The sequence below is a fragment of the Carassius auratus genome, chromosome 46 (assembly GCF_003368295.1).
Source record: "Carassius auratus strain Wakin chromosome 46, ASM336829v1, whole genome shotgun sequence".
NCBI lineage: Eukaryota > Metazoa > Chordata > Actinopteri > Cypriniformes > Cyprinidae > Carassius > Carassius auratus.
The window spans coordinates 8,999,638-9,026,174 of NC_039288.1; the positions used below are offsets into that span (position 1 = coordinate 8,999,638).

Here is a 26,537-nt window from a genome sequence, read left to right on the forward strand (position 1 = left end):
GTCTGTAACAGGAGCGAAACAGAGACCCAACAGACAGTGAGCAGTAATGGACAGTTGTGATGCCACTGGAATGAGAATGAAGCATCGACAGAAGCCTTTGCATTAAAAAAAAACGCAGAGGCGTGAGACTGCCATCTGCTGTCTAAATCCACTCATTCATCACTCTACATTTTATACAAATAAATATTAATTAAACAATAAAATAGCATTCCCTGTAACTTATTTAAATATGAAATCCTGATAGTGACTCCTCAGCTCATCATTAGCTTGCTGTGCCTTTGTATAATGAAAAGCCTTAAAAATGTCATGAGTGGAAATATTGACTAACTTTAACTTTGACAGTCCAGTGTTAAATGTAGGGTGAAATATGCAAAAGTGGGATTTGTTATTTATTTATTATTTTTTGGTAGAATTGGTTGTTGTTTTTTTTTGTTTTTTTTTGTTTTGTTTTTTTTGTCGGCCGAACATCTTTCACCTAATATATTTATTTAAAGTACCCCGGAGATTTTAAAATAAATATTTAATTAATAAGTATCACATTTGTATGTTCACTGTTCTCTGATAATTGGTTAATGGTCACGACATGTACCCTATGTAAACAAATATATATATATATATATATATATATATATATATATATATATATATATATATATATATATATATATATATATATATATATAGTGTTTTATTTGAATTGCTATTTTTGAATATTTTAATTTGACATTTTTATGATGTAATTAATTATTAGCTTTTCATTAAACTCCCAAACCTCCTAACTGTAACTTCCATATATATAATACCAGCAAAAATAACACAAAATTTACTCAGTTCAATTTATTGTAAGATAATTATTATTTTAAACTGAAGTGCATCAATGAACGTAGGACTGAAAGACTGGCTACTTGACCAATGTCAACGAGAAAGTTCAAAGTGAAGACGCTCTGGACTATGTGGATTGAGAAATCAAATCAGTGATGTGCAATGGATGACAGACACCTGCTGCAGCCAATCGCATTGAAGCATCCGCTCTGTTCCTGGATGTAGGTGTTAACCACAGTAGCCAATCGCGTTGCGGTATGAGTTCTCTTCCTGTAGGTGGGTGTTCGCTACCTGTGTGAATGAAGCGATTCGACACTGGAACTTAGCGAGCTCACATTCTGGGCTTTTTTTGGCTTGAGTTTTTACACAGCGGCCCTGGACTTAACTGTGGAAACCGCGTAGAGACATTTTGCGTTCTGTGTTAGTTTTTGTATTTTATTTTCGACATAAGGAGGTAGCACTCAGTGCTGCCGTTAGCCTATGCTAACTCGCATTCAGTTTCGCTGTCCAGCGGTTTTCCTGCTCTCGTTTCTGGGTGAATTAACGCAGACCCTGTCGAGTCAAACCATGGAGTTTTTACGGAGTTGAAGAGTGCACTAACATCAGAAAATTTCGCTACAAAACACTTATGCCAAAGTCAGAGGTGTCTCACTATTGCATGTAGCATGTTAGCGGTTTGGCTAATGAGTGTCAGGTGATATTGAACTCTAATAGGAGAGATATCCTTCGAATTCAGTCGAGAAACTGAGAAAATAGATTAAATATAATATTTACGTTCCGTCTGATTGGTTTTAATGTATTACAGGTCGATTCAGGCTATAATTTAGTCGTTCAGCGTTAGCACTGTTGCTGTCGAAACACACGGTTTGTTTACAGTTCTAAAAATATTCATGCCCCAGTAACGTTTCCATTGAAGTGCTGTTGAACCATTTGCTGGACACGTATCTCTCTGCTGTCATTTGTTAAGGCTCAATATAATGTCAGAGCTGCTTCAGGCAAGATATCATAACAATGCTAACATTAGCTCTATGTTAGCATGTTAAATTGTATGGTTTAAAGCCAAATCCACTGAGGCATTTTTCAGCGTTCTTTTATTTAAATGAGTATTGCTTACAGAGGATGCTTAGTGTTTTCCCTCCTTCAGTTGTAGAGATTTGCTACTGCCATACAGGGAAAGTTGAGATAATATTATGACTTTTTAGGCCTAGAGATGGCTGTAGGTTAAAAGAAATCAGCATTCAGTTAAGATATAAGACTCTAAATGGTGTTATACTTGCATATCTCTTGTTGGAGAAAGGGAAAGTTTACAGATATGGTCAGAAAAACTAGAAATTGAATTCTCAGGACTCTGAAGCTCTATACCATATTTTCAGTAGTTACAAAAGCAAAGAAAGCCAATGAAGATATTAAAACTCACTGCCTGTCTTTTCTCTGCTTTGCCTATAATAGTGTGAAGATTGCAGGTGTTCAGTGATCTTATACATATCCATTATCATCTCTAAATTTAGATAAATATATAATAGTACCCTAAAGAAACCTGAATCCTTATTTGAATTTTCTAGAAAACCCATATTAGGCAACTTTATATAAATCAGACAGCCATCTCATGCCTTAGTAACATGCAACAGACAGGTTAAAATGAGCATGTTCAAAATAGCTTATTGTTCTTATGCCATCAGAACAGCTCATTTATATATGGAATTGTGGTTGTTTAAAGTGCTGGAAAGTCGTAAAGAAACCAAACCAAGCAGTTTTGAAGAATCCTCAGGGTGAATGTTTTCATGTAGCCCTTGGGTCACAGCTGTGCCAAAAACTCTTGATGTACTTCACTACAAACAGGGGTCTGCCAGAGGAGCATGCAAGCAAACTGTTGATGCTAAAAGAACACCGGTCTGAAGTTGTTTTGGAACGTCTCGCTTTCTGCTAATTTGTTTCATTACCAGTCTGAGAAAGTCCATCCTGAGGTTCCCAATGGAAGTACCGCACTAGAAACTTTGACCAGGGAAACTACAAGATCTCTGGGTTGTCTCACCCAGAAGTGCTAAGATGGGCTCTCAGGCTCTTCAGATATTGCGGCAGGGAGTGTGGGCTTCTCTGACCGGAGGATGGTATGTGGACCCTCATCAGAGTACCTTCTCAAACTGCTTTCATCTCTACCTCTGGATATTCCTCTTGGCCTTCCCATTTCTTCTGTACATGGTGAGTTTTGTAGTTATTCCCCAGGTAAAGAACATCGCCAGGCCATGTTTCTGGAAAAATGTGTGTGTAATACTGATGGAACGTCACTAATGTTGAGAAACTTTCCTTACCTGCTGGTCTTAATGTTTACTTTAGAAAGATGTTGAGACTGAGACTTTGTCAAGACGCATGACAGCTGCACATGTCAGCAGAATTGATGAAGCTATTTTAGTGATATTTTCTATGAAATGTCTTTTCTAAGTAGTTACAGTGACCAAAGCAACGTAAAACTTTAAAAGTATAAAAATGTATACACTACTATCCAAAAAGATTGACAACATGTTTATTTATTTTAAGATATTAATGCTTTTGTTAATCAAGGATGTATTAAATTGACTGAAAGTGACAGTAAATACATTTATAATGTTTTATACCTTACTTTTAGTAAGTCAGAAAATCTGAAAAACTGTTGTCTGAAATTGAGGAATATTAAATGTTTCTTGTGCAACAAATCAGTATATTAGAATGATTTCGTAATGACCATGAAGTGCTTTCAGACGGGAGTAATGACTGATGAAAATTCACTTTTGACATAACAGGAATACATTGAATTTTAAAATGTATTCAATATAGAAAAGTTATTTTAAATTGTACTAATTTCACAGTGTTACTGATTTTACTGTATTTCTTAACAAATAAATGCAGCTTTGGGGAGCATTAGAGACTTATTTCAAAAACTTTACTGACCCCAAACTTTTAGTTGTGTGAGTGTGTATATATGTATGTATATATATATATATATATATATATATATATATATATATATATATATATATATATGTGTGTGTGTGTGTGTGTATATATTATACTGTAAAATAACATACAACCTAAATGGATGCTCCCTCTAGCAGCTTAATTGGATTTGCAAAGCCATATATGTTTGGTAAGATGCATTTACGTGACAGAGGCATAGATAGCCAGCTAACTAGCTAACTGTAGAAACTAACGGTAATATAAGTGACTTGTGATTGAGCAGGCGAACCACTGATTAGAGGAGGGGCCATGCTCAGTGGCTCCAGACAGCACACGCCCAAAAAATCCTGAACTCAAAAATGGTGAAAAACTGTTCAACGGTCTAACTCCACAATTTAATAGTACATAGTGTACAGTCTTTGTAATCTGTTTTCAGAAATACATTTATAATGTGCTTAGAAACAATTTTCTTAATTGCCTTTACGTGGACTTAAAATAAATGTCAGACTTCAGGAACACGTTCCTTTGTGTCCATTGTTTTGTAAGTGGCAACCAGTTCGTGATAATACAGCAAAGCATGTGGACAAACATGAAATGTTGTGACATAATACTTGTGCTTTCACTATCAGGTGAACCTCCATCTTGCCGCTGCTGTAACACTACTAAGTTGACTGTTAAACATTTTATTAAACTTGACAGCTTTTAGTCATCAGAGAAAGCATTTATTCAGTTTTATATTAATGTTTAATTGTCAAAAAGAAAGCATAGGATTTTGATCAGTTGCATCTTGTCTGTCTTATTTACATTTAAATGTTTATTAATTAATGTATTAATAATGTGTTAATTACTCTTATATGCTATGAAAATAGACTTGTATGCTGACGTAGCATAAACAACTCAAATGAATACATTTACCATGAGGTAAAGTTGTATTTAGCATACTGTTAGAGACTTGCACAAGAACATTATGAAATCAGACTCATTGCACAAGTCCATTGTGGTCTACATAAGAAGCAATGTCTAAAATGAAATTGAGGTTGTAATATCTGCAACCACATTTATGTGATTCTCCCACTTTCATTCTTTTAGGCCCTTCCTGCCAGTTTAGTGGTGGCTGGTGTGTACTGCGCTGTGATAGCGGCCTTCTTTATGGCCATAAAAGCAGTGAACTTTCGACTGCATGCCATGTTTGACCTGGGCGAGATTGTGGAGAAGAGGCAGGCCTCGTTCACCACAGACCCCAATAGAGTGGAAGAAGGAGAGGAAGGCTCTGGTGCTCATGATGGAAGCCAACGCAGGTAGCGTTTACCTTACTATAATTTGTTGTCAAACCACATTGACACTTTTATGTCTCTCAAGTAGGCAGAGCATTAAAGCATCATGCTACTGAGTCAGACATTCTTTAGGGATTTGTTGTTGGTGAACAGCTGTTGGTGGCGTCAAGCAGTCGCTCCGCTCTTGTCAGTTTTAGCTCATGTTGATATGCCTGTGCCCACAGGGACAGTGGTGTGGGTGTAGAAATGACAGTGTTCCGAAAGGTGAACTCCACCCCTCCTGTACGCTGCAGTTCCCAACACTCGCTGTTTGGATTGAACCAGGTGTCGGTGAGGATATTATTAATGCCAAACATTGCATGTCCATAAGCATTATTGTTCTTCACTCGTACAAATTTATTTTGACTCACTTACATTTTTTTTGTCCAGGAATTTTTACCACAGCTTGAAGACCCTGGAGGCTCCAAGGGTACATTGTGTTGTTACTGTTGCTTTTTTGAATGAACTAAACCAATTAGTTTAACATGAACTGGGTTGTTTACGTTTCAATTCTTATCTGTTTTTTTAAATTCCAGATATTAAAGAGCTCATGCAGGAGCAAGGCAGTAGTAATGTGATCGTGACCTCTGCACATAGAGATGTCCTTCGACACAACTCTCAGGACAACACTAGTAAGAACAGCCCCTTTACAGATGCACTACATTAGAGCTGAATAAGACTGTTCCTTAGACTTCTAATTCAGAGTGCGAAGATGGCCACCCACTTTTTCAGCAAATTCAGCAATTACAAAAATATTTTAAAGTTGGTATGAAATGAACATTAACCTTATATATTTTGTAAATGCATGTTATGTATCTTATTGTGAATGCTTTGTCTATGTATGTTTTATTATACTTTTTACGTTTAATCAAAATGTTGTTATCTTCCGGTGAAAAAAAGACAAAACTCTGGTGCTGTACAGAAGACTTCTCCAATAATTAGTTTTAAACCCTGCCCCTGCACATTGGACCACAAGCTTGGTTTAATTTAATTGTTCTAATTAATAAAATATTATAAATTAGTTAACTGAATAAATTATTAGCTTAAAAATCAATGAATTGGTGAAATATTATAATTTGTAAATTTAGCTGCAAGTACCTCTAAACATCTCTATTGTCAAATTTTTTTACTATATTTGATATATATCTCTGTTTTCATTTGCATTTAAATGATTAAAAAAAACTCTAGACTAAGTGATCACTTACTGCTTTTTATTAAATGAGCACATGTATATATTACTCAAGTAGTGTAAAACAAGTACAGAAAGCACATTGTCAACTTTTTAGTGCATGCAATTCACTATTTACACTTAGTTTTTAGCTAAGAACACAATACTGTGTGTCTGTCTGCGGCACTTCTGCAATGAGGAGCGTACATTTGCATGTGCATGGTTGCCAGATTGCTTTAAGCAAAACATCAGGAAAAAAGGCATATATGTAACAGCGAAGCTCTGATTCAGGGATTTGAAATCATGTTATCTGGCAACCACACTCATGAGAGTTTGTGTAATAGAGTCATGTAGAGCAGAAATTAGTAATATTATCACTAATATTTGATATATTGCCCAGCCCTAGTAGTAACTGCATGTTTTTTGTCCTTCCAGGTGTGGCACCATCCTGCATGGCTGGGGATTACAGAGGGCTAATTGGTGTGGGTGATGTATTGTCAGGAGGGTTTAGTAACCTGCACCCAACAAACTGTCCTTCCATCCCGCCATCCCCATCCAGCCAAGAAGATGGAGATGAAAAGGACCATGTGGATAATGGGGGTGTGGAGCAGCTGTCTCAGAGGAGCCCCGATGGGGAGGGTCTCAGAGGCTACTCCCGCCTTGGACCTTCAGCTGAGTCTGAGAGTCTGGGAGATGCTCCTCTCAGCCCTCTCATCAAGAGTAGCTTGAGTGAGGAGCTAAGCGAGAACTTGCTGGGCTTGGGCCTTGACCCAGTGACTTTTGCCCCTGGTGCTGAGCACCCAGGCAGCCGCACCGGGATGGCCCTGGCTGCAGGCTCCACTGACAGCTGCTTCAGTGGAGGTGGAGCTGCCACAGACCGAGAGACTCTTAGTACGGTCAGTAGCTACCGCAGTGAGAAAACTGACTCAACACAGCTTGAGAGCCCTTCAGTGGGCCAGACGCATAAACCTGGGTCTAATGCTCCTTCCACAGCATTGCATCAAGGTAAAGGCCCCTATCAGCAGCCTGGAGATGTGATCCAGGGCGGTAGTGACACGGATGACCTATCAGACAGCGTGCTGTTACGCTCACCCTCCAAAGAGCTCTCCTCTGGGCAGGGCCTGGACAGAACTCTGGTGGAGGGGGAGGACCTTCCCCCTTTGCTTGCACAGCCCTCCTTGCAGGACTCATCACTGTCTAGCAGCGGGCCTTCGGAGACCTGCGATCTTGATGGTGGCATCCCCATACCCCCTCTTCCTCCTCCACGCCAGGCCAGCTCTGTACCGTCAGGGTTGGCACTGGGCTTGGTCTGCTCAGAGCCAGCTCTGCCGGTCTCTGCCCCTTCCTACCTCCTAGCAGAGCCACCATCTCTGCAAGCGCAGCAGCAAGTGGTGCGACCTAAAGATCTGAAGCTGCTGCGTGCCGGCGGCAGTGTGGGTCACCGTCCCGGTCGCAGGAAAGCTCCCCGTAAACGACGCACTGCTGGCAGTAGCAGTTTCGACTGTGGCTCCTACCGCCGGCACCAAAGCCGTGGCCAACACAGAGACTACATCCCTGTACGCAGCCGGCTAGGTGCCAAAGCCTACAGTGAGAGCTTGTTTGAGGACTCCAGTGATGAAGATGATGGCAGTGACATGAGTGCAGGTTCTAGTCTAGGATCCCAACGCCGCTTCAGCTCTGATGATGAAGACGATGATGAAGATGATGATTCTAGCTCCTCTACCTCCTGCTACTCCCCTGATCTAACGAATACCGGCATCACTTCCCAACCCGTCCCCCCTCAACTACCTAGCCCTAGAGAGGGGGAGGACCCTGACACAGTGGGACCCTCCCATTCTCGCAGCGCTCAGCGCTCAGCCAGCACAGCTAGTGCCAAGACTCATGCCAGAGTGCTAAGCATGGATGGTGCCGGTGGAGGCTCCAACAACACAGAGACTCTTGCGTCTACTGTGCTACCTTTACCTCTTTCTTCTGCTCCTGCCCCACGTCCACTCACTATCTCTAAATCAGATCTGGAGGCTCGGACACTGCACTCAGAGGGCTTCTCAAGGGCCCACCATAGGCTAGACTCTCTTGGAGGCTCCTGGGCTGGGAACCAGACAGGCTGGAGGGCAGGAGAGCTGCTAGAAGAGGGGGCAGTAGGAGGAGGTGAAGAGCGAACAAATTAATTCTTAAAGAGAGAGTTCATCCAAAAATGAAAACTTGATGTTTATCTGCTTACCCCCGAGATGTAGGTGACTTTGTTTCTTCAGTAGAACACAAACCAAGATTGACTCAAACCGTTGCAGTCTATCAGTCTTATAATGTAAGTGGACTGGAATCACAGCTAAAATATAAAACGAAACAAATGACAACAAAAATACACAAAACCAAATTAAACCCTGTGGCTCGCGACATACCGGTTTGTGTCTTTACACATCAATGTATCGTAATGAGCTGCAGTGTTGAATTTTTTTTTTTTAATCGTATGTTTTAGCCTTGATTTGACGGTTTGAGTTAAAAATCTTGGTTTGTGTTCTACTGAAGAAACAAAGTCACCTACATCTTGGATGCCCTGGGGATAAGCAGATAAACATCACATTTTCATTTTTGGTTGAACTATTCCTATAATAATTTGAATTTAGAGCCTGGATTAATTTTTGTGTTTGTGTTCTTTTTCCATATTTCAAACTTTTTTAATTGGTTTAATTCACACAAAAAAATTCTCCCCATTCTATGTGAGGTCCTCATGAAACCACATCTGTAAATTTATTTTTTTGTTTGTTGTTATTTATTTTAATATGATTGTTTTCCTTTGTTATTGTTTAATAATTATTTGAATTGACTCGTTTCTGCTGTAGTGAATTTTAATATTTTTTTCTTATTAAAACGTTTGCCTCTTGCTTTTTGCCCATGCAGCCCCAGAGGAGGGTAGTAAGCGTGACTCTGTGAGCAGTGTAAAAAGGACGCAGGCCATTCGCAGGCGGCATAATGCTGGTAGTAACCCCACCCCACCCCCTTCTGCCATGGGCTCTCCTCCAAGTCTTCAAGACCTTCAGAGAGTCCGGACTTCCTCTCATTCTCGCACGCGAACACTCCCCTCTGCTTTACACTTCGCTGCCTCCTCCTTGCTGCTGCTGCCCCGAAGCGGTGTTCATGAGGCATCCACCTTTGATGACACCACAGAGGGAGCTGTGCACTACTTTTATGATGAGAGTGGTAAATAATCATTTGTGCTTCAGTGACACTAATTTAATTCTGGCTTAGGTATGGTTGTTGTATTTTTTTGTCTGTGTGTTTTTTTTTTTTCATTAAAGTGATCTCATTTCAGGAGTAAAGAGGTCTTATACTTTTGGACCTGCTGGTGGAGGATATGAGGACCCAGTCCAGTAAGTCTTAAAACTTTTACCACTGGGGTGATATTCACCAGTCTCCCAGTGTTTGACCCCTTTTTCTTGGCTTAGGGAGCGAGAGCGAGAGCGAGAGCGACAGTCACAGTCCTCTAGCTTTACCTCCACTGATGTGCAGGAGGTGGCGCCAGTGCTGTCTATGCTGCAGCCAAGGCCGGTGGTCCTCCAGGGCATGCAGGTCCGCAGGGTGCCTCTGGATATGCCAGAGGTGAGGCTTAACTCTTTAAAATCATCAATGCACATGCTCCATTACAATCCTGTTTTGACTATTTTCTCTGTAGTTTGACCTAGACCATGAGTCCCCTCACGAATCCCAAGAGAACACACTGATGATCGAGGAAAAGGCCAAGCCTAAACATTATTATCGTTTCTGGGTGCTGCCGGGGAAATGGCTAAGAGTTCGTTATGACCGGCTTGCTTTGCTAGCCTTACTGGACAGGAACCGACGCATAATGGAGAATGTGTTTGCTGTGGTGTTGGCCAGCTTAGTGGCATTCCTAGGCTTCCTGTTGCTATTCCAGGGCTTCTTTAGGGACATCTGGGTCTTCCAGTTCTGCCTAGTCATTGCCAGCTGTCAGTACTCCTTGTTAAAGGTTAGTGTGAGCATTTTTAAAATGGTCTATTTGTGTTTGTTTTAGCATTTGTGATCTGTGTTTTCAGGTGTTGGCATCTCTTGATCTTGTAAGGTATTCACATGTCCCGATAGTGGTGTTATGTTTGTATTAATGTTAATCAGTTTTTTTTTTTGGTCCATTTCAGAGTGTGCAGCCTGATGCGGCATCTCCGATGCATGTGAGTATATGACTGTTTGTCTGTCTTTACTTGGATCTGCCTAGCTGAAATCAAACTCATTTGTGGTCTTCATTGCAGGGCCATAACTGGATCATCGTGTACAGCCGACCAGTGTATTTCTGCTTGTGTTGTGTGCTGATCTTGATATTTGACCTGGTTGGCCACTCAGACAGTATGCTGCCTTTCACCCTCTATGGGGTCACCTTCTTCTCCGCCCAATTTCTGCTCTGCGCTAGAGACATGCTCATAGGTCCGCTCACTCACTCGAGGCCAGTGCTGTTTCTTAATTGAGGTGTGCATAATATAACAATGCAATAATTCATATGTTTTCCTTTACAGTGTTCACCCTCTGTTTTCCAATCATCTTCCTGTTTGGGCTTCTACCTCAGGTCAACACGTTCCTCATGTGTTTGTTGGAACAGGTGGACATGCACATATTTGGTGGAACTGGTGAGACATGCGTTATACGTCACTAATGTTACTAGTAACACTTTACAAAAGCTATAGTTATGATGGTCCTGCTCAACTGGTACAGCATGATGCTTGCTACCCCAAAGTCATGGATTTGATTCTGTACATCCTTGCACTACAAATGTGATGTCTTGTCATTTGTGTTTCAGCAACCACAAGCCCCCTGTCTTCAGTCTATAGTCTGTTACGCAGTATATTGGTGGCGGCTCTGGTCTATGGATTTTGTCTTGGTGCCATCAATGTAAGTGGGAATCTGTTTGTCTCTTTTACAGTAGAATTGTGTTTATTGGTGCTTCCTTTACTCATTGTATGTGTTTGTGTAGGCTCCGTGGGGAGAGGCACATGTCCCGGTGCTCTTCTCTGTGTTCTGTGGCCTCCTCCTGGCCTTGTCCTATCATCTGAGCAGGCAAAGCAGTGACCCGACCATCCTCTGGTCAGCGTCACCACACATCATGATTTTCCGGTCATCTTACTACACCCAGCAGCTAATGTTGGTGTTTTTTTTATACTGTTCTGTGAGCAGGTCTCTGATCCGCTCCAAGTTCTTCCCAGAGCTGGAGAGCCGAACACCGGAAGAGCCCCCAATAGAGATTAAAGACCCTCTTCCAGAGAAATTGCGCAATTCTGTGGTAAAAGAATTCTCCATTTGCATTTATATATCAGTAAATAGGTGTTCCAGTGGTTTTTAAATGGCTCCCTTCTCTCGGACTCTGCAGAAAGAGACTCTTCACTCAGATCTGGTCATGTGCCCTCTTATGGCCATTATCACCTTCGCCATTAGTGCCAGCACAGTCTTTATTGCTCTGCAGGTCAGTAGGCTGCCAAGAATGTGACTTTGATTGTAAATAGTCTCATTGATAGAACTAGTCCTCATCCAAGGACTGAACATAATTTCTTGTCTTGTAAAGGTGAACAGTCGAATACATTGTTGCTAATCTAATTTCCCCCAAAAAATGTGTGTTTTTTTTGTTTGTTTTTTTGTAAATTGTGGTGGTTTTAATGTTTCCTGCACCACTTTTCAGCCTGCTCTCAGTTTCGTCCTGTACATCTTGGCTGGGGTGGTGGGGTTCTCCACACACTACCTCCTGCCTCAGCTCCGCAAACAGCTGCCCTGGTTCTGCTTGGCCCACCCTGTGCTGCGCTCCAGAGAATACAGCCAGTTTGAGGTCCGAGGTAAGTGGTCAAAACTACACTGACAAATTAATGTCTGAAAGTCTGAACAAGTGTGATGGAATGATCTCTCTCTGTCTCAGATGCGGCTCAGCTCATGTGGTTTGAGAAGCTGTATGCATGGCTGCAGTGTGTGGAGAAGTATTTCATCTACCCAGCTGTAGTTCTCAACTCCCTAACCACTGAAGCTCACACTGTCAGCCAAAACCATGACAAACCTGGAGCCTAGTAAGAACATGAACTTCCAGAATCCTCAAGATTCCTAGTGTAGACTAGAGTAAAGCACAACACTAGCTGATGTTACTCGTTGTTTTTAGAAGATATTGAATTAAGGGTTTTCCATGTGATCTCAGATTTCAGACAGTGATCAGTGACATCTTTTTTTATTTGTTTCTTTAGTGGCCGCGCTCTATTCATCTCAGTGGCTGGAATGAAGCTGCTTCGTACATCCTTCTGTGTCCCGTCTCAGCAGTATGTCACTCTGTGCTTCACCGCCCTCTTCTTCCAATTCGACTACCCACGTTTTTCACAGACCTTCCTCCTCGACTACTACTGCATGTCCATCCTCTTCAGCAAGGTCTGTCCACATCTGAATCCCTTGAGGCCTTTAGGAGGCCCAATTTTAAGCACTTGTGACATGACCATTTCCACCATTCTGAAGACCTCTGTATATATACACTACCATTTAAAAGTGCATGTTTGGTCCAATATTTACATTTTCTTGAAATTTGCACAATGACTGCATTTGCAGTATTTGATCAAAATTAAATGGAAAGTGATCATTTACCCATGTTTTGTTTTAATGCCGTATGCCTTTCATTTATTATATGCAAATCATGTTCAAGGCTTTCACCATTATGGAACACTTTTTATCTTCACTTAATTCTAAATTGTTCAAAATATTCAAATGTTTAGGATATGGATACATAATCTATATCTGCTATTAATGTGGCATTTTTGAAGGTTTGAATTGAATGTATTTTGTAACTTACACTCTTACTGGAGTGTGGGTTTGTCAAGCAAAAAGATGAAGACTGATGTTGCTGTCATCTCTCCTGTATGTGAGCAGCTGTGGGATCTGCTGTATAAGCTGCGTTTTGTGCTGACCTACATTGCACCTTGGCAGATCACATGGGGTTCTGCTTTCCACGCCTTCGCTCAGCCATTCGCCGTTCCCCGTATCCTTTTCCACCGTTACTCATACACAGTCCTGAATGATGATCTTATAACTTTACCTGTTCTTCTTAATTTGTGCCCCCCCCCCCCCCCACATTCAGCATGTTTAAAGGGTTTTGCCCTTGTTGTTTTTCACAAATGCTCCTTAACTCGTTTTGCTCTCAGACTCAGCCATGTTGTTTGTGCAAGCTGTGTTTTCAGCTCTTTTTTCCACTCCTCTCAACCCTGTGTTGGGCAGTGCTGTTTTTGTTACTTCATACACCCGGCCTGTGAAGTTCTGGGAGCGAGATTACAAGTAAGCCTTCAAAAATCTCGAGCAGATGTCAGCTGCGTTGTTTTGTTTTGGTAATTCAGTCTTAGCTGAAAATGTTTGAAGATGTGACTTGAACCTTTAAATACCATTTTATTCTTCAGCACCAAACGAGTGGATCACTCCAACACACGTCTGGCCACACAGCTGGACCGCAACCCTGGTACGTGATATTGTATTGGAGTAATCTATTGTAATGTCATGTAATGAGAATGATCTAATTCTCCCCTTTATTTAATGCTTGGATAGGTGCTGATGATAACAACTTGAACTCTATCTTCTACGAGCATCTGACACGTTCTCTGCAGCACTCGCTGTGTGGGGACCTTCTGCTGGGCCGCTGGGGAAACTACAGCACCGGAGACTGCTTCATCCTGGCATCCGACTACCTCAATGCTCTCGTACACATCATTGAGATCGGCAACGGCCTCGTCACTTTCCAGCTCAGAGGCTTGGAGTTCAGAGGTAAGCCAACAGGAGAGGGAATGGAACAAATTGCACCACTAAACACTAGAACACACTACATGACTTTTAAAGCAGATTTTAAAACGCAAGCCCCCGGTTTCACAGACGGGGCTTAAGCCTAGTCCCAGACTCAAATGCATGTCTGGGCAGTTTAACCTGAAAGAAAATTGCACTGATATATCTTAAAATATGTCAGTACCATTTTTTTGTCTCAAGATGCACACTAGTAGTGTTATTTTTCTAAGGCACGTTTATAAAAGACACTTAATGTCCTAATTGAAATATGGACTAATCATGTTTTAACCTAAGCCCTGTCTGTGAAACCAGGACTAGGTGTCATAAACTTGCCAACTTTGTAAATGATTAGAGTGAAAAACACTAAATGACTGAGGGTCACACACTACCTGACCTTTAAGTCATTCTGAACACAACTAACTTGCACAGAAATCTGTTTTGTTGCTAGGAGGCACATGACAAATGATTAATAATGTGTTTGATATCTTCCAAAAGTCAAGTAGTGTATTCCAGCATTGAGACGTCTCAAAGCATGATTTACACTGAATCGAAAATATTATATTGCAGTGACTAATCTTTTTTTTTTTTTTTTTTTATTCAAAGACTTCATTGTCATTTTTATTTGTGTGACAAGAAAACACTTGGTAAATAATAATTTGACAGATTTGAATAATATGAATAATTTTGGTGCATAAAATGCTTTAAGATACTTTATAGTTTCATGTTTAGCTGCAAATCATTGGGCTTGAACTCTTTTTTTTTTTCTTGAATGACCGTGTGTTTTCAGGAACATATTGCCAGCAGAGGGAGGTGGAGGCGATCACTGAAGGGGTGGAGGAAGATGAAGGCTGTTGCTGCTGTGAGCCAGGTCATCTCCCCCACATGCTCTCCTTTAATGCGGCCTTTGGTCAGCGCTGGTTGGCTTGGGAGGTAGCCGCCACCAAATACGTCCTGGAGGGCTACAGCATTAGCGACAACAATGCAGCTTCCATGCTTCAAGTATTCGACCTGCGCAAAATTCTCATCACATATTATGTCAAGGTCAGCTCCTCTCAGACAAGCGACTCAGATAAAACCTCCACTGCCTTGAGATGCATAGCAATGATCCAAGTTTCTTCTCCACAGAGTATCATCTACTATGTGACCCGCTCTCCCAAACTGGAGGAGTGGTTGGCCAATGAGACAGTTCAGGAAGTGTTGCGGCCTTGCCTCAGCCCTTCCTACGTGGATAGTGACCCCACCTTCAATCTGAACATAGATGAAGACTACGACCACCGTGCTTCTGGCATCACTCCAGCTTCCTTCTGTCTGGTGTACCTGGAGTGGATAAAATACTGCAACAGCCGCAGACAAACGGTATTTTAAAGATGGCCTTGTCTCACTTTTTTTTTTTTTTGCTGTGCTGTTGAATGTTCCTGACTTGTGATTTGGGTTCAAGGAAATCAAAAATGTTACTCACTGTGTATCTTGGAATTGCTCTGTTTATTATTATTATTCTTCTACAAAGGGAATCACATTTTTAAGGGCCTAACGGTACATTCACATGGGGCGTCGGAGTCAACGCTTGACAGAGGGCATGTCTGAAGCCTGCCACTGACATGATCGTCATAGTGACAACAGCCAATTTCATTGAACTGCAGTTGGGTTGCGCCTGAGCTAGGCTATTTGCATAAGGCAATCTAATTGGCTGAATTGCTCTTCTGCCGCGAGCTACACCAGTGACACGCTGACAGTTCCACGATTCAAACTTCCTGGCCTGAAGAAGTCTGCTTACCAATATTCAGTTATAGTCATAGAGCCACCAACTGGCAGCTGGAAGTTTAGCATATATAACTGACTTTGACACATTCCTCCTATATTTAGCACTTTAAATGCATATTGCCCAGAATTCACTGTTTTCCTAAGGCCACTGGGTGGAGGTGGCTCCAGGTGCGAGGGCCCTTTCAACGTTGCTTGCTGCTTTAATTTAGTTTTGTCTTCTTTTACAGCCAGTTGAGAGTGAGAAGGATTCCCCTCTGGTCACACTGTGTTTTGGGTTGTGTATTCTGGGCCGTCGAGCTCTGGGCACTGCCTCACACAGCATGTCAGCCAGGTAAGGATTTAAACCATTTACAGCATTATGCACAATTCACACATGCAACAATTTTACAGATAGTGTTTCTACTGCTGCATGCCCAAATTTTATGCGTATATATAAACTATGTACATGATGTGTTTGTACAGGACTCGATGCTAAAGATCTTTTCTGCTGGCCCGGTTGGGCCAGTGGTTCAAATTTTTACTTGCCTTGCCAAAACTAGCCCTGCCACAAAAAAAAAAAAAATGTTGCTGTTATCATTGTTTTTGACCTATGTTATCTTTTATTAAAATAAGCTTATGTGACCCCAAAATTTTAAATACAAATTAAATGTTACAATTTTCAATTTCAATACCACAGCAAAAATGCAATATAAACAAACATAAAGTTCAAACATTATTAAAGACAAGCGAACAATCAGTAAATAAAAATAAATTAAAATCAATTGCCACAATTAAATATATATAATAAAGATACAAATTTAAAGATATTTTTGTAGCTGTTCAGGTATAGAAATTGATTGAATTAGCCAGCCTTAAAAACATGAAAATGCAGCAGTGGCCCAATTGGGCCAGTGACAAATCCACCAACTGTCCTGAGCATCTTTCAGGCTGGCCCCTGGCATTGGGCAGTCCTTATTGTCGAGCCCTGATGTATCGTATCATCATACCTTTTTTTTTCTTTTTTTTATTTATTTTATTTTATACAAATTACAGGTTCTGCTTCTTTTTTTAAATGCTCCTTCAAGAGGATTTTTTTTTTTTTTTAACCAAACCTGGTTTACATTATGCCAAGATAAAGGATGCTTAATTTTGAACATATTTTTTTATATTTTGAATGGTGTAGCCATCTCGAGACTAAAAAAAAATAGGGAAAGAGGAAGGGTCTTATATCTTAAGGTAATCCCAAGTACCCAAACACTTAACTGTACCTTTAAATGCTGACAAATAAACACTTTTGTAACTGTTTAGGCAGTTATGCTAATCTCTTAAATGACACCGTAATGGTATTCTTGATAATCAGTCTCTTACCTTCAAAGTCATGAACGCATTTTTTAAATCTTATAAAAATAGCATTTATTATTTCTCAACGTTGTGCAGTAAAATGTACATTATTAAAGGTTCACTTTCTAATTCATGAAGAGGACATGAAGAAATGTGCCAAAAATGTGTCTCAGATGAAAAATAAAGACTTTTAAGATGAAAATGAAATTACCGTTATAACCATGAGATGGCACCTTAGGATCACTCATTGGCTAAGGTTGCCATTTCAACACCCTAGTTTTTTTTTTCATATCTTTTGATTTTTTTTAATAAAATAAATATTGTAACAAATTACTTTATCGCACTGAAGAGCAAGTGCAGGAATTTATCACTTGTGATTTAAAGAAATAAGGCCAGACAACAGCCTATAATGTTTAATTATTTAAATACTTATAACAAATAACAAATAAATGATGCATTCAACATTTTTTAACGTTTAGATTTAGTTTAATAACTACATTTGTTTAAATATTATCCAACACAGACTTGCTTCTGTAGTTTTCTTAGTCTAAATCACTTGATGCACAGCTCTATTTTGACATCGGCTCGTCAGATGATTCATTCCGTTGCCACTGTCAATCATAGCAGTGGTCTTGTAAATTTAACATTCATGTTTGTCATTCCTGAAACGGTATATGTTGACTTTTGGACATCTTAGACGAACAAAATTTTATTTCAAATTGTAAATGGATTATGTAAAGAAACCGAGCAAAGGGCGCTCCCCTTACGGCACTGTACAGTTGACTGGAAATGACTGAGCTGGCTTATCTAAAACCAGGAAGTAACCATGCATAAGTTAAATTAGATTACGATTATCATGTCAACGATTCAATTAAATCAAATTCGATATCATGATGCATCATGATTATATGTAATTTATTTAGTGCATTTTTATTAAATTATATAAGCAGGATACTTTTTTAAATAAGTATTATTTATTTTATAATTATTTAATTAAGTATTAATTAATTATTGTTAAGAATTAACAGTAAATATAGCTTCAAAAATACAAGCAAATATATACTAATAAAGGGGTTTGGAAAGACAATTACAAGTGATAAATAAAAAGCACTTTCAGTATAGTATTGAAAGTTTACAGATAACCATAGTTATTTTGTATCATAAAAGTAGATGCGAGTGCATTTAACCGCAGCCACGAGCTTCGGGAGAAAAGAACTCAATGAAGCCTGCCTCGTTTGTCTCTAGCGCACACATGTGCCATATGCAGGAAAAAGCCAAGCTTCAATTTTTAAAATAGATTGCATTTTTTTAATACTCACGTGACAAGTGCGTATGCGAATGTCATCAAAAGCTATATCGATTAAGGTCTATTACTGCATCGATGCAGAGTTGTTCACATCTGAATTGCGATGCAACGATTAATTCTGACACCCCTATAACTCTACACTGCTTAAAAATTGAATCTTGAATCATCAGTGGCAAATTCTTTAAATATAAAAAAATTTACTTACAGGTTGTCGAATCATATGACCCATTTTACGCATTATTTTCTTGCATTGTTGTTGTTGTTTTTTTAATGAGAGGGAATTTGTTGTAGAAGTAAATGCACTGATTCTCTTTCTTATATGGTCAGCTTGGAGCCTTTTCTCTACGGCCTTCATGCCCTGTTCAAGGGCGACTTTCGTATCACCTCTCCTAGAGATGAGTGGGTTTTTGCAGACATGGACCTGCTGAACAGGGTGGTGGCTCCAGGTGTACGGATGTCCCTCAAACTGCACCAGGTACAGCATATGGCATTCCTCCATCCCTACTGACATCACTCTTTAATTAGGTGTCTAGGGTAACACAGTGATATTTTCATAGCTTGCACTAAAATAGACTTTTGGTGTGCTACAGTAAACGTCATTCTGTATAAAGTAAAAGTAGTCTGATGATGCAATTTTAGAATGGGTCTCTGGATTACTTGATTCTCATTAGCCAATTTTTCGTCTCGTTTACTCCATAGGATCACTTCACCTCTCCTGATGAGTATGAGGACCCAGTGGTGCTGTACGATGCTATCACTGCTAATGAAGAGAAGATGCTCATCTCTCATGAGGGCGATCCTGTGTGGCGCAGTGCTATTCTGGCTAACATGCCTTCTCTGCTTGCTCTCCGCCATGTTATGGATGACGGCAGTGACGAGTACAAGATCATCATGCTGAACAAACGCTTCCTTAGCTTCAGAGTCATCAAGGTGCTTTTCTGCACAAACCTGTTTACTGGCATGTACAGTATATCTTATTGTGACATTGCCATAACTAATCTCTCTGTTGCTTCTTTCAGGTAAACCGGGAGTGTGTGCGTGGGCTATGGGCTGGACAGCAGCAGGAGCTGGTCTTCCTGCGGAACCGGAACCCTGAACGCGGTAGCATCCAGAATGCCAAGCAAGCCCTGAGGAACATGATTAACTCATCCTGTGACCAGCCCATCGGATACCCCATCTACGTCTCCCCACTCACCACCTCCTACGCAGGGGTCCATGTCCAGTTACGTTCGGTCTGGGGAGGTCCCATCAGCCCCCACAACATTTACACCTGGTTCATCAGCAGCTGGGACAGGTCAGGTTTCACAAGCCTGCATTATGCACATTTTAGGTGTTCAGAGTTTGTTTGTTTTTTATTCACATGCTCTCTGTTCTCTTCAGGCTTCAGAAGGGATGTGGTGCCGGATGTAACAGTGGGGGGAATATTGATGATTCAGACTGTGGTGGCGGCTCTACCTCCATCAGTAACAACCCTGCAGCTCATCCTCCCCAGAACACAGTGTCCAGCATCACTCAGCCTCATCCCACTACTGTACAGCCCTTGATGGGTACGACACATGCTTCTCTTGTACTGTTAATGTATCATCATCCACCTCCAATCAATAAAGCAATGATGCGTGCAGGCTGTAAGTTTCACTTTTCTCTTCCTTTCTCAAGGGACTGACAACCCTGTTGGGCCTTCCTGGCCGCTTCATCCCCAGCCCCTAACACTTGCCCTGCTCAGCCAATCAGAGGGCAGGATGGATGCAGGGCTGGTTAGCTCCTTGCACCGAACCTCTTCCATCCATGGGCTTTTAGGGCAACACCTGTCCAGCTCCCAGCTGTCTTTCAGTACTTCAGTTGCCCTGCCCCTTGCAGACCGCTTCTGCCCCAGTAGCCTGCAGGACAACCCCAGTCACAGGGTATCTCAGAGGGGCCTGGGCCAGGGCAGCGGGCTGCCTTATGAGGCCCTGTACAGCAAATGGAGCCTTCCAGGGAGGAAAGGATTTAACGGACCTGCTGTAATGGAAGCGGATGGCTCAGCATCACAGAGCATACGCACACAGGTTAGGATGCATGCTTACATCAGTTTTTCTCCCCAGATCTAATGCATACAATATCCTAAATACAGATCTACTAAGATGGACATGTTTTAATTTCTAAATTAAACTTATTTTTTATGTGCCATAGACTTAAAAATGTCAGGGTGTCATAAAGAACAAATCTTAATCAATACTTTAACACTTTTTGTCAGCAGGGTCACATTAAATTAATCATAATTGACACTGAAGATGTATAATGTCACAAAAATACATTTTTTGAATATACATTTTTTAAATAAATGCTGTTCTTGGACCTTTTATTTACCAAAGAATCCTAATTAAAGACAGTTTGTTTGTTTTTTTTTAATGGAAAATCACCATATCAGAATGATTTCTCAAGGATCTCGTGACACTGAAGACTGGAGTAATGGATGCAAAAAATTCAGCTTTGCTGTCACGGATGTAACTTAATTTGAAAACATTGAAATGGCAAACCATTACTTTAAGTTGGAATATTTTGTACAGTTTATAATGTCTTTTTAATGAAATTAATGCAGCTTTGGTGAGCACGAGAGACTTCATATAAACATTTAAAAATCTAAACAACCCCCAAAGCTGAATTGTAGTGTGTATGTGTGTGACCCTGGACCTCAGTTTTTTGAAAATTAGATTTATACATCATCTGAAAGCTGAATAAATAAGCTTTCAAATTAGTGGTCGACAGATATATCACCAAGGCCGATATATCCGATATTGGCCAATGCCAATATTTTTTTCTGGTTGGCCGATGTGTGCAAGGTTGGACTTTTATTCTGACACATTTATTTCATTTAAACAAATCTTTGAATGACTAATGAATAATTTAACCAACCTTGCAAACTTAGTCGAATCTAGCTGTGAGATATTGTGAAGCGTGCATTTTTATCCAGCATGATCACGTGTTCTCTGTGTGACGGTCGGTCCATGTTAATTGAATGCTTTAAACTTTAAATGTGATTTCAAATTATGCTGGGCTTTATGCATTCAACCACTGTCATATTCGTCATTTTCACTGTGTGCTGTATGTAAAATGAGTGTTACCTTGGCTTTATTTGAAAAACTATTATTCCCAATGCTAACAAACTTCCCAGAATACTGAGTGCCCTGTTGGTTACAGTGGTTACTTCCTTTTTAATTATATTTTTATTGAATATTTATTTATTTGTGAAAAATACAAGTGTTTATTTTACATACATATTTTTTAATCCATTTCAAATGATTTCAAATTAAATATGAATAAAACAATTTTCGCATTTATTTAGAACCAAGAGAAAACATTACCGTCTACAGCCGCAAGATGTTTTTTCTTGGTTCATATCAAATTAGTTTTTATAAATAAGTCGCACCTTATAAAATATGGCTTTATATCGGCTATCAGCCCCCCTGCTTTCCAAGATATCGGCATTATCTGTCTAAAAACCAATATCGGTCGACCACTATTTCAAATTGATACCGTTTATTAGGATCAGACTATATTTTTGGCGAGATGCAACTATTTTAAAATCTGGAATCTGGGGGTGCCTTTGAAGATGTCAAAATGAATTCTTAGCAATGCATGTTACTTATCAAAAATTAAGTTTTAAGTAGTTTTAAGCTCAAAATATCTTATTCGAACATGATCTTTTCTTAATATTCTAAAAAAGATTTGAAACAAGAAAAATAGATCATGTATTTTTGGCTCTTTCAGGGTCACACATTGATATAAATAACGCATTTATTTATCTATTCTGTTTTCCTAGCCTTTGCAGCCGCCCCTCCCCATCCTGCCCTCTGATGTCAGCCCAACACTGGATCCAATGGGAGCAGTCATACCCTCTGAGACCATGCCCCTTACATCGTCAGACCCGCCCAGTGCCCGGGAGGAGTCTACAGAGCTGCCTTTACTTGAGCACCTCCGCTGAGCCTGCACAGCACGACTAGTACAGCTGGGATCAGCCCATGGTCATCCTCGCCATCCAGAGAGAGCGAGCTAGGAGGAAGTCGAGCTCACCTTATCAACCTTTTTTATAATTAAAGCATCTTCAGTCAATACTCTGATTGCGTATTTTAGGATGTTTCTCGCAAGTATCCTTAATAAACACATCACCAGATACAGAAGCACATTAGAAAAGTGCTGTTAAGTACTGAACTCTGGACTGAGCTCTCCAAAGCTTCTTTGGCTACTGGTCTCCAGGCCCATAAGCCTAAAAAAGTGGCCAGTCAGTGCAATCTTAAGGGATTTTCTTTTTTTTTTTTTTTTTTTTTTTTTTAATAGAAGGAGGGTCAGGTCATTAAATCAAAGCAATCTGTGACCTGTACCACCAGCAGTAACAAAAAGGGAACTCTCCTGTCCTCTGTAGCAGCCTTAAACCTACTTAAAGCTTTTGTTTTTACCCCCACGCATCCAGTTCATTGCTAAACATCCACAAATGCTGCGCATCAGCTGTATTGTGCAGGATATCTCCCTTTGATCAGAGCCCAGAGCTTGTCGCCACAAAAGCCACTGTCCTTTTAAGACCAAAGGACTCAAATATGATTTCCCCCTCACTGAGCCGTCATTTAGTAGCTCACACATTCCAGCAAAGTCATTCAATCACGTCGGCAGCCCATCAGACTTGCTTATACTCTTAAATGACAACCACGACCATTTTCCAGCGAGCTTCAGGGAAAAGACTTGAATACACAAACACACAGACTCACATGCGCACTTCCCTCAGCACCTGGTGCTCCCTTTATAGTTTACAGCTGGCTCAGGTGACGATGGTGGAGCCTGAGATCTGTAGAACATTTGGGACAGATTAGGCGTCATCAAACCGGTGGTCTGTCTTTTTTTTATCATTTTTTTAGACTCTCTATTTTCTTTACACATCCCACATTAAATCAGACTACCTGCTAAATTCCTAAAGCGCTCCCTATGGAATGGGCTCTGATGGTGAAGTAGTGGGCCGGAGCACATGAGGGCTTCCTGGCCTCCTGTCAGACTTTTTCCTGCTGCTGCAAGTGCCTGCAGTTTGTCTCCCTCTACTGCAATACTACTGCTACTGCACCACCCCTTCTACTACTACTAATATAACTAACCAAACTACTGCTTTGACTTCTAAACTCCAGCGTTTTAGTTGGAAGAACTTGGTGGGGGAAAAATAATTAAGATGCACCGATTCTCAAGACAAAGATTTATTTGATTTCTGACAGAGTGGCTGTTTTTTGTTGATTGTGCTGATACTAGCTGGACATGAGTGAACTGTAACATTGGCCCCATTCTTGAATCCATCTGATTGTGACTAGCTTATTCCCTTTTTTCTTGTAATACAACTGGAAAGTTAGATGTCAATATTCTGATGTTAAATACCTGCTGTTGGGCAACCGAAACTCAGACCGCCTGCTGTGGAAAAAGCAGGGCACTTACTGCCTCTACAACAACAAACATATCAAATGCTCACAGATTTGACACCACTGACATCAGCCTGGAATAGCTGCGACGTGTCGATGTAAAGGAGCTTGAAATATCCCATGAGCTGTTTAAAGTGGTTTTGAGATTCAGAAAGCCATTCAGCTCTTTTCCACCATACAGTTTCCTAGCTTAAAATGATTGACGTGGCTGAGCTGTGCTCTGAAACAGGCTTTGTGTCGAACGATATGGTTTGAGAGCCAGCATGCAGGGGCCGCCATGGGAAAATGGTGCCTTCTGATTTGACAGACGGTGTTCAGGTGGAAGAGAAGGATTTTTGCTGGAATTTTTTTACACTGGTTCCTCAGAGTAAAGCAAAATAATGTGCTATTTTTCTGCTGAAAGGCCCCATTTAATTACTTTTACAAAGCTTATGCATTCAATTTGGGTGATTCTTGCTCGATCAACATCAAGTTTTGATGTGATTTGAGCCTCTAGCTTCATTTAGTGCCAGTAGAGGCCGTTCACACTAAATTGATCGTGCTCACATATTCATATTCTCATTTAAACCACCAGTTGTTAATAGTTTCACAGTGTCTCTCTGCCCATCACAGACCATATCACCGGTTGTTTGAACACTAAAAGTCTCTCTGCAGATCGTGCAGCCTATTCTGATCACAACCATGCATTCTCAAGTCTGTCATGTATTCTGCCAAGCAAACCTGGCTCGTTTACAGCCTCTTGCGATGGACTTCAGTAGATCTCGAGCGTTTGGTTCAAGGCTGATCGACCTCTTTCTCTCTTTCCATCAGGACCAGTTCTCTCATCTTTAGGGTGACATTTCCAAAGCAACAGGGAGTACTTCTCTTACTGGGAGAAAGCACAAGTTACTGGATAGTGTCAGTGATTTAAAAGGGATCTGATCAATCTCTGCCATATATGTACAGCATGTTTTGTATATAAATATATTTAAAATATATAAATATATATAAATCTATTTTATTATTATTGTATTTCTGGTTATTTTTCAATGGAGGACACTACATTGAGTCTTAGGGGAGTCACGCTTCGGTGTATCAGTGCTTGCGGAGGGCTCTGACTCTCTCTCGACAATAGAATCATGAAGTCTGGGGAATCAATCAGTTAATACTGCTTTTGCACAAACTATTGTAAAATAGTGCACCGTTTTTGTTTTTTGTTACATGGGGGGATTGTTTTATTTAAAAACTGTTATTCAAAGTTATGTACAGTTTTCTGTGATTTTTCTTTTTCCCCTCCTATTTAAATTAAAGCTTTTTTGTGTCATTGTTTGCAATAGTCATTTTGTCATTTCCTTTAGTCTTTTCCCCACAGTATTGTCATGTCAAGATGTATTTAGAGGGGGGTAAATTCAATTCACAAACTACATAGGAATAAGAAGTCAAATAGATTTTGATCAGCACTACATGTGACTAATTTTACCTGTTATCTGATTCATTTAAAAAAAAACAGTAATTTAATGTTAACATATGACAAAATGGAAACATGCTAATGTTCCATACCATGTCATAAACTATTATTTTCAGGTAAACTAAAATTGCTTCTAGTTCCACATTTGCATTGTAGTTAAATTGGAGGTTTAATTCCAAAGCAAATGCAATAGTTACAATCAGACAAGGGTGTTACCGGATGAAATGAATATCCAATGTGACCCTCTACAAACCATATACATATCTACTGAAAGAACAAACTCAACTTGCATTAATTCATAGTTACTACTGAGTGTCTGTTGAGTGCAGAGATTACGTACAGCTTGTATAAAATACTTAAGAAACGATAAAAGACAAAGGGTGGCCAAGATGGCATCATCATAGGAGGGGACGTAAGTGTGGGCTGCTAAAGTGATGTGGTGAAACAACTTATTCATTACCACTTTTCTTATATAATTCCCACTGACTACTTATCTACAGCACATCTCTGTGAAATGTAATTTATATGGGTAAGAGTGTTGTGATGATAGTATCCTGTATCGAAGATAGAGATATCGACATAAGCAGATTTTCTGTCGATAATCAAGACGATGTTAGTTAGGCTCATTCTCCTATTAATGTATTCGATTATAATAATAACTTTTTATTTTTATTTATTAGGCGGCCTATTATAATTCGGATATCAAACTGCCCAGCTATTCACTTCAGCACCGCATTTCTCACACAAACACACACACAGCGCGCCTGCAAAAGAGGATTAGAGCTTGTCGCTGAAGAAGTTGTAAAGCTTTGACTCTGATAACTCGTTAAATCCATGAAATGAAAGAGATAGAAAACGAGGAGTTGGTGTCCAACACACTTAATGGCTAGCTACACGACAATGCGCTCTTCTCAAACATGAGAGATTAAAGGTCCCCTTCTTCGTGATCACATTTTTTTAACTTTAGTTAGTGTGTAATGTTGTTGTTAGCTTATAAATAATGTCTGTAAAATTCCAAAGTTCAATGCCAAGAGAGATATTTTATTGAACAGAATTCGCCTACAAAAAACGACCCGTTTAGACTACATCCTTCTAGTTCCTGCAGTAATGACATCACTAAAACAGTTTTTGACTAACCTCCACCCACGTGAATTCACAAAAAGGGGGGCGTGGTCTTGTTGCACTCTGACGGAGAAGAGGAAGAGCTGCGTTTGTGTTTGCCATGTCGTTGAAACGCTGTTATTTTCATCTC

The 26,537-nt window shown here is 40.2% G+C and overlaps 1 protein-coding gene across 1 annotated transcript; it reads left to right on the plus strand.

Annotated features, from left to right (window-relative positions):
• The first annotated feature begins 1,084 nt into the window (after positions 1–1,084).
• LOC113064081 (pecanex-like protein 3) lies at positions 1,085–25,151 on the plus strand. Its single transcript, XM_026234623.1, has 33 exons — positions 1,085–3,021; positions 4,843–5,051; positions 5,252–5,357; positions 5,457–5,496; positions 5,603–5,698; positions 6,670–8,382; positions 9,133–9,432; positions 9,545–9,602; positions 9,678–9,831; positions 9,905–10,216; positions 10,383–10,415; positions 10,494–10,665; positions 10,755–10,865; positions 11,036–11,127; positions 11,210–11,319; positions 11,410–11,515; positions 11,603–11,695; positions 11,909–12,059; positions 12,140–12,284; positions 12,456–12,633; positions 13,126–13,234; positions 13,398–13,527; positions 13,647–13,705; positions 13,792–14,007; positions 14,810–15,063; positions 15,148–15,378; positions 16,011–16,114; positions 18,737–18,884; positions 19,109–19,339; positions 19,429–19,703; positions 19,790–19,956; positions 20,066–20,454; positions 22,209–25,151. Exons 1-33 carry the CDS (start codon positions 2,869–2,871, stop codon positions 22,368–22,370), a joined length of 6,807 nt encoding a protein of 2,268 aa, XP_026090408.1. The 5' UTR covers positions 1,085–2,868; the 3' UTR covers positions 22,371–25,151.
• Positions 25,152–26,537: the final 1,386 nt, after the last annotated feature.

Excerpts from the sequence above, each read along its gene's own strand:
- LOC113064081 (XM_026234623.1), top strand. The coding sequence starts at position 2,869 with ATGGGCTCTCAGGCTCTTCAGATATTGCGGCAGGGAGTGTGGGCTTCT. Across the intron at positions 13,706-13,791 it reads ACAGCTGGACCGCAACCCTG|GTGCTGATGATAACAACTTG; the intron begins GTACGTGATATT and ends ATGCTTGGATAG. Across the intron at positions 15,379-16,010 it reads GCAACAGCCGCAGACAAACG|CCAGTTGAGAGTGAGAAGGA; the intron begins GTATTTTAAAGA and ends CTTCTTTTACAG.